This window comes from Perissodus microlepis, chromosome 22 (assembly GCF_051167445.1).
Source record: "Perissodus microlepis isolate ML-2025 ecotype Zambia chromosome 22, ASM5116744v1, whole genome shotgun sequence".
Taxonomy (NCBI): Eukaryota; Metazoa; Chordata; class Actinopteri; order Cichliformes; family Cichlidae; genus Perissodus; species Perissodus microlepis.
In genome coordinates this window covers 26,496,969-26,505,490 of record NC_140481.1, presented here as the reverse complement: position 1 = coordinate 26,505,490, position 8,522 = coordinate 26,496,969, and the positions used below count along the sequence as shown (strand labels likewise).

Below are 8,522 nucleotides of genomic sequence, written 5' to 3'. Positions count from 1 at the left end.
AATTTCTCATAATTTCATTTGAAATTAGGATTTTTTTTTGTTCTGCTTTTATAGAATTATCTAAATGTACATTATATATGTTATATATTGCTATATATGATACAGAAATACACAACCCATTGTGTGACCCCCCCAAAATTAAATCTTTCTCTGTTCACCTTCTGTTTGGGATTTCCTCAGAAACCTGCAAAGATTTCTCTGGGGAAAATAAAGCTAAAATGCCTCTTCGACACATGGAAAATACACTACTTTATTTCCAGAAATAACTTTATTTTGACACAAGGAAATAAAAATTACAAATGAACTATTTCTAGAGAGCCATCAAACATATTCACAGGACCACAATAATTTTAGAAGCAAGATCAAAGCAGCAGCTTCCAAATAGTACATCACAAAGTAATATTAATAAACTTTGAATGTGCAATAGTGAACGCAAGAGTATCATAAAGATATACAAACGAGTTGCCATAAATAACAAGCACTTTAAAAACACATGGGACATAAACACACACAAATGCATTAATCCACTGTAACATGATGCATATGCAGTATTAAAACTAGCTGCTATCTTCCACATTCAGCAGTGATGAAACCCACTCTTCCTCTGTTGTGTCTACCCAATTATATTTCCCTGTGTGGCAGATAGTGCTCAGACTGAAAACAGTAGACAGTCACTGATCTGGCAGAAAATGCCACACAACATCAGCACATCTTCAGTATTCATCTTACGTCCATCCAGCAGTGTTCACCGGCTCACTGACGGCTCTCACAACTAGAAGCGGGATGAGCAAAGCGACGGTTTGTTAAATCCACAGTTCACAGGATACATAACACAGAACAAAACACTGAATTCACTTTGCTTCAGCCTCAAATCACCATGCTGCAGCTAAACTATATCACCACATCGTATATGTTACACCAAATCTCTGTGGCACTGTACATATACAGTATCTGACACTGAGGTTTACAACCACCACTGCTGCTGCTCGAAGAAAAATTCAAAGCAGTTTTTAATGCATGGAAAAAGTAAAATAAAATAATCATTTAGGAAAAGACCATAAGGCATGTAAAAAGGGTATGTCAAGAGTGTGTTACATTTTAAGGGAATCCATCTTTGAAGTTTCCATCTCTTCGACAGAACCTTCTGTTTGGCCATAGAAAATGAACATTTCTACATTTTAATTGTGGTGTTCCTCAAGGCTGTATCGTGGGTCCACTTTTATTTTCAGTATATTTATCACCATTATAACTGTCACCAATGTTATGCAGTTATATGTTTGCTGGCTTTTGTAATATCAAATATTTAGCCTGTCGGTGGTTCACAACTTTGTCCCAGGTAAGCTTGGCTCACTGATCAAAATACTCTCCATTCGTAGACATGCTTTGATTTTGCCTGGTTAGTTTTTTAGGCTAAGATTGCAGATATACATTATATGAACAAAAGTACTGGACCACTTACACATTACACCTACACCAACAGCTAGGCCATGGAAACCAATCTCATGATCCCATTTATAAACTATGAACCTTGGCACTCAGAAAGCCTGCTCTGTAACTGGTCTGACACTTCACCGCCAGGCTTCTGTGCTTTCTTTTACATATCGACATGCTATAATGGTGGCACGCTGTAGAACAACCTTCTTTCACAGGTGTTTGTAAAGGCACACTGCATGGCTAGAAGCTTTATCTCGACACTTGTGGCAATGAGACTGAAAACACCTGAATTCAAAGATCAAGAGGTGTGTACCCCATTTCTTTTGTCCATATAATGTAATTACAATCAGAACTGTAAAGTTACCTGCAATGCTTTCTTTCCCACACCCATCTGAAATCTTGCACAGCAATGCCAGACTACCATCAAAAAGCAAAAATATATCAAAGAACAATAAAAACAGAAAGCAAACACAAATGCTGACCATCAGTAGAATCAAACATGGGGTTTAATTAAAAAAAAATCTTAAGACTTTAGAGCTATAGATAAGGTAGCCAAAAAGTTCTTAAAATAAGCTCTATAAAAACGTCTCGCCTCTAAGTAAAGTCTTCAGTTAGAACTTATAAACTCTTTATGATGTATGCCTTTTTAGAAACAGGATAACACATAAATGGCATCATGGCACTTTTTGAATTCAAGTTACAAAGTGCTTTATATAGTTCTGCAGCCCCTGTCTGTCGGTGAATGCTTGTCCTTGGAGAAAATAAAACTCCCAGCAAATTCCCTTCCTACAGAGCACTCACAGCCAAATCTGTCTTGGTTTTACATTGTGCTCGAGGCTGCACAGTGTCCTTCACAGCAAAAATAGGGCCTGTTTTGCCAGTGAAGGTTCATGTGTGACTCACCCTTTAATGGACCACCTGCCTTGAAAACGTCAGGGAGGTAGGCATGCAGTTATTAAAGCTGTATAGGGTTAGGATTTTGGGGGGTGTTTGCAAGTATGATAATTCACCTTATTTCTCAGAATAACTCTGAAAGTGTGAGTGAAGCTGATAATAATACCTCATCCTAAATTTTATTTTCAGTAGCACAATGAGTTAAAAAAAAAAGTGGGGGGAATCTAATGATAAAGACTAAATTCCACTCGAAGAATTCTGTTCTGCCTTCGGTATTCTTCGGTACAACGTACCGATCGCCGGCTTTGTGGGTGAAAATAAATGCGTCAAGGCCAGTTTATTGACAGCACCTCTTCAAAGGATGTCTGAGCATTCAAGTTCAGTTTATTTCCTCTTGACGTGCCTTGTTGCGTCATTCAGGCTTAGAGATCAGAATTGAGTCGGTGCTAATCGGAGTTATAACGCAACACCGTGTATTTGAAGTGGGAACAGTGTTGTCGTTCGCATTCATGGGTTGTTGGCTCATATACCTGATATTATGTGGAAAAGATAAGATAACAGCTGAGTGATGAGAATGCTTATCTGTCAGCGTTGGTGGCTTTACAATGTCCGGGATCACGCCTCATAAAGACTGTGTTTGGCTTTGCGCTCCAAAGCCTGCTGTTACGCATCACTGGCTGCAATCTGTGTTTACATCTCTAGCTTCAGCAGCCTCGCTTTGAAAGGTAAGCAAGCACTGAGAAAACAATACTTCCACTTGACAGACTCACTTAAGCAACATTTTCAAAGTCTTTAATTTTCAATTGATCCCCCCCCCCCCCCAAAAAAAAAAAAATCTCTCTGGCCTCAAAGAAAACCTCAATTGTCACTGAAGTTCACCTTTCCGTAGACACAGGGGTCTGGGAACATCATTTTCTGATCAGACAGCAGTTCGTCAGTGACAGTGAGCTCCTCCAGCTCGGTCGTGAAGTGATCAGTGCTTTCCACCATTGATGTATCCTTGACAGCGCTGTAGGTGAGGGCCACGCTGTAGGTGGCGGGTTTATCCAAGCCTTTCCTCCCACAGCGGCAGATCTTGCGGAAAGCGGCGCGAAACTTCTGAGACATGGCATTGTAGATGACTGGGTTGATGGCGCTGTTGAGGTAGATGCAGATTTTGCAGAAAAGCACGAACCAGCTGTCCAAATAGGCCTTGTCCAGGAAGGAGTTGACCACCACCAGAGTGCGGTACGGCATCCAGAGCAGGGCGAAGAGGATTACCACCACTGCCAGCATCTTGGTCACCTGCAGTGGGAAGGAAGGAGAAATATGAGAACTGCTCCTGCATATGGGGAAGCTGGCTTTATTTATTAATGCACGCTTGTGACCACACAGTATTTCTTGTGTGTTATGATGGTCAGTGTCCCCTCGACCAAGGGATATGATGGACTACTCATCGGTAACCAACCCGTCTTGCTCGTTGTCTTTAACATCGAGGATGATGTGAAAGGAAAGAAAACTTCTAAGCACTCAAGAACCCCCACTCTCCGAACTTCTGCCTCAGATAGAAGAGGTTGCGATAATAAATGTAGCTTTGATTTTAATTAAAAATCTTTCCACGAGCCTTTTGGCTGTCACACTCTGGGAGCTACTTTCAGCCTACGCTTTGTTGATTTCAGGCATGAAGCCAGCAGCAGAAGTAGAGTATTTCTAGCAGCAGCCTCCTGGTAACATAACCTTCAACCACCACAACACAACATTCATATACACGCACGGTTTAACTACATTTCTAACATGTGCTGAGAAATACTTGTAAGTGAGCAACGCCAAGGGAGCGTCTCCTTTCCTAAATCATCAGTGGACCAGAACTGCATTAGCACAATGATTATGAGTATGACTTGTTCACTGTAATTGTATTATTTTATTTTGCAACAACTAAAATAATATTTAGGCTTTTTTGATCTCAACTCCTCTCATCTCCTCTCCATTCCTTTTTATTGAATAAGCGCCCTCTGCTGCACCTCTGGCTGAACTGTAGTCAGATTCTGTAGAAAGGAATTTGTGGGAAGTGGAATGGCTCCCTTCATGATTTCCAGAAAAGAAAATGAACACAAAATTCCGAAGCAGACTATATATTATTGGCTTTTTCATTTCCCTGCCCCATCATCAAAAACGAGCTAGCCTTTCTCAGCTAGGGCGATGCGATGGAGCATCAGTTTTCATCCGTTATGACACCCGACACAAGAAAAAATGATGATACGTGCAATGTCTATAATCACCCTGTTTGTAGCTGGCTCTCGGTCCTAAGTCATTCCAGGCTCCAGCTGCACAGGTAAACCCTGCCATATGTCAGTCAACAGTATCCTTCAGTTCAGTAGGTGGTCACTTCAATCGTTTGCTTCTAAGTTGACCAATATGACCAGTATTTGTTGCTATTGGCTGTTCCCTCTGTTGTCAATACATTTGCTGATTTTAATTGACTTTGCAGGGTTTCTGGTTGTTGAATCATTGCCAATCTCTTCCTTCGTGGTAACCCCATTACAGACATGTTGTCCAGAATTAGGCTAAAATTGTGTAGACTGACCCCAGCGTTCAATACCTCTTTAATATACACATTATAATAAATATATAAAACAAGTTTTAAATCACATTGGAATTACAGTATATGAATAACAGCTTCAATATAACAGATTCAAACAACCAACCAGTCCCTTTAGATTATGGGGTGGAGCTGGCTTATGAAAGCTGGCAGTACAGAATAAGATTTATGTAACAAGCCAAAGGTTCATCTTGTGCATGTGCACTTGGTTCATTTCAGCTCACTGTGGGAGTCTCTACTGCTGTTTTGCTGCCCATTGTTTCATAATTTGTGTGTGTGTGTGTGTGTGTGTGTGTGTGTGTGTGTGTGTGTGTGTGTGTGTGTGTGTGTGTGTCAGTGAAACTGTCAAACAGGGAGAAGACGAGAGATGACACAGGTGAATTGAAGGTAACATCACTTGGTGAGAACTCAGTGAGTCACTGTAAGTGAAATAAAAGCTTTGTCGTAAGTGTTAATCAGTTTAAATGCTTTCCTCCATTCTTTGTGGATTTTATTTATTCCGTTTTTTTTCTTGTGACTCATGGAACAAGCACCCATTCTGTGTTCCTAACCTACTGATTTTTAAATGAAGGGCTGGGTTTTCCTCTCACACTTAACACACACTTCTATGAGGGATGGTGCTTTTCTCTTCTCTCCAGAGCACTTCTGAGTGAGTCTTGCAGCAGCAGAGACAAGAGGCTAAGGTGGGAGGTGTGGTTCAATTTGCATATTCATTTCCTGTGCATACTAAATGATGTTGCAGAGGTACTTCTAACACATGGAGGGGCTATCTTTATGGTGTGGAAAACATTCAAAACTTGTAATTGTGATGAGGTCATTGTTTTTATCTTTTGCTATTTTTCATGAGAATGTTAATTTGTTTCATTTCATTTCTTTGCAATCGTAGAATAAGAAGTCCATCTTTGGGTTTTTGATTGCACTCAGTAGAAACCTTCAGTTTTCACATGTTGTAGAGCTTATATCAAATGAACTAACAAAACAATCACTATAATTATACTTATTTTTAATGAAGAAATGTTAAAAACTCCTTTGTATACTGAAAATGACAACTATTTCCACTCCTAATTACTTTAAAATATTCACTTTGTCTTTTAATAAGTGGTATTAAAATGTCTGTAGAATGTGACTAGGTTTATTCATTCATTTATATTTGAATAATTTTACGAACCCGTGCGAAAAAATTGCAACATCTCGCTGAATGAGCAGAGTAAAAACATCCTGGCTCTCATCCTCCCCACGCTCACACACCACCCACCTGTCTGCGGGAGGTCGCGGTGGAGCTGGAGTGTCGAGAGTTTTTACAACTGGTGCTCTTGTTGATGGCGTGGTTGTTGTGTCCGTTCTTCTTCTTGTCTTTAGGGTCGGAGGGCAGCGGGTTGAGGAAGAGGATCCTGGCGATGAGGCCGTACAGAACCGCAGAGAGCAGCAGCGGCAGCACGAAAAAGACGCCGAAATCAAAAAAGTAAATGGGTAAATAAAACTTCCTGGCAACTCTGTAGGCGCAGGTGACGATAGTGATGTTTTTGTACACCGTTTCCTGGATGTTTGACAGGTAAAACCACATCAAGCAGTAAATGGAAGTGAAAGCCCAGACGAACAAAATGATCTTTTTTGCTCTGGACAGCGTGCACAGAAACTGGGCTTTAATCGGGTGGCAGATGGCGATGTATCTCTCGATAGTGAAAGCTGTTATGGAGCAAGAGGAGGCGTTGATCCCGAGGTACTGAAAGTAGGTGATGCAGAGGCACCCATAGCGGCCAAACACCCAAGATACAAAGATACTTTCCGGAATAGCTGGCAAACCAGCCGTTGTGAGCACCATCAGGTCAGCCACAGCCAAACTCACCAGGTAGCAGTTGGTGGGAGTCCTCATATGTTTAGTAGTGAGCACCACCAGGATCACCATAACATTGCCAACAATTCCTAGAGCACAAATCATGAAGAGCAGACAACTGCTAATCACTTTGTACTGAATGCTGTGGTCCACCCATGTCGGTAAAGTATTGTTCTCCAATGGAGCTGATGTGAAGTTTTCCATCTCGTTTAAAAGGTTCAAATAAATGAGGAATTTGTTTGTTTTTAAAAAAGAGGCTTTGCAGTGTTCTCTCGCACCAGCGTGGTTTTACGCGCGATAGAAGTTAGAAGTCCAAAAACTTTACAGGTCTGGAAAGTCAATATGAAACGCACACACACAAAGTAAAGGACAGACGAAAGCCTGCGGTGCACGTTGAAAAACGACGAAGTGACAAAGAGCTGCTCGGACTCTGCTTTAATTCCGCCGCAGTGCTGTGCGTAAAAGGCGATGCGCTACCTTATTCTCGTCGGAACAACTGTGCCTGGCGGACAGATGGAGGTTTGCTTTTTGAGCCTTCCTTTTGGCACGAGCAGTCATACGCATGCGAGGGGATTAGCCCATGATCACATTTTCCAAACCAGACCTCCCCCATCAACAAAACCAGCTGGCCAAGCGGCAAAATGTTAGAATGTTTTCCTGTTTATCTGATATTTTATTATTACCACTGCATGAATCAGTGTTAGTGCTGCCGCTCATAATGATGAATAAATCATTTACAAATTTGTCACAGTTCGTTGATTTGCTGTCTTGCGCAACAGCCTGTCACTTAAACTTCATGAACGGCGCTCTTTTTTCCTCTTTTTTTCTTTTTTTTTCTTTTTCTTTTCTTTTTTTTTTTTTTACGATAGCGCTAATCAGCATGTACACGCTTCCAGGTGAACATGAAGGCGGAGGTTGGAAAAGTGCATGCTGTTTTGAAGTATGGCCGAACATATTCAGAAAACATTTCCTGTGATGCATGTGCAAAAAGAAGGCGTCAATATGAACAAATTCGTGAGCCTCAATCCTCGATTTCTTTATTACTTAAAGACTGCTGTATACTAAATGCTCTAAAATCACTCATAGAAATGAGCTCAGGGATTACTGAAAATGAGTCCTGCGTTTGAGTCCCCATGAAAGCCCCTTTAACTTCCATCTAAAAATGTTTTGGTTTGAATACAAATCACTGGTCAGCCCTATTTTTATCTTGTCTTTTAATTCATTTTAATCCTTAAACAAAACTCCAATTGTTTTATCAGCAATATCACAGCTGCGGCCTGAAAACACTGTGCGTGAAGTCTTTTGTGATATATAAATATGGGTGTGACCAGGTGTACAGCTACTGAAAAATAAATGTAAAGTCAGCTGAGAAGAAAAATATATAAATTATATTGTTTTGTTGTCTGTTTATAATGGACATATGTTTGTGCAGTGGTCAGCACAGTTGTCCTGGTATTGAATCCCTGGGCCTCTCCATGTGAAGTTTGCATATTCTCCCTGTTTGAGCATGGGTTCTCTTAGGGATCTCTTCCTCCCTCAGTCCAAAGGCATCCATGCTGGGTTAATTGGTGACTCTAAATTGGCTGTAGGCGTGAATGGTTGTCTGTCTCTCAGCCCTACAACAGATTGGTGACCTGTTCAGCGTGTAGCTTGCTTTTCGTCCTATCACAGATTGGATAGGCTCCAGAGGAGCTCTGAAGTGAAGTAGTTGAAGATGAATTGATGGATCAATGAATGAATTGTAATGGAAAGATTTAAGAGATTAAAGATTTAAGAGACGGA

General features: G+C 40.8%; 1 protein-coding gene across 1 annotated transcript; it reads right to left on the bottom strand.

Moving 5' to 3' along the window:
- Positions 1–249: 249 nt before the first annotated feature.
- On the bottom strand, positions 250–7,536 carry trhrb (thyrotropin-releasing hormone receptor b). Its single transcript, XM_084919332.1, has 2 exons — positions 6,162–7,536; positions 250–3,612 (listed from the first exon to the last, which is right to left on the bottom strand). The coding sequence occupies exons 1-2, from the start codon at positions 6,942–6,944 to the stop codon at positions 3,187–3,189; spliced, it is 1,209 nt and encodes a 402-aa protein (XP_084775458.1). The 5' UTR covers positions 6,945–7,536; the 3' UTR covers positions 250–3,186.
- Positions 7,537–8,522: the final 986 nt, after the last annotated feature.

What these genes read in the sequence shown, in the direction of transcription:
- trhrb (XM_084919332.1), bottom strand. Translation starts at nt 6,944, where the DNA reads ATGGAAAACTTCACATCAGCTCCATTGGAGAACAATACTTTACCGACA. An exon ending in CCGCGACCTCCCGCAGACAG is followed by an intron (nt 3,613 to 6,161) that starts GTGGGTGGTGTG and finishes TTCCCACTGCAG; the next exon opens with GTGACCAAGATGCTGGCAGT.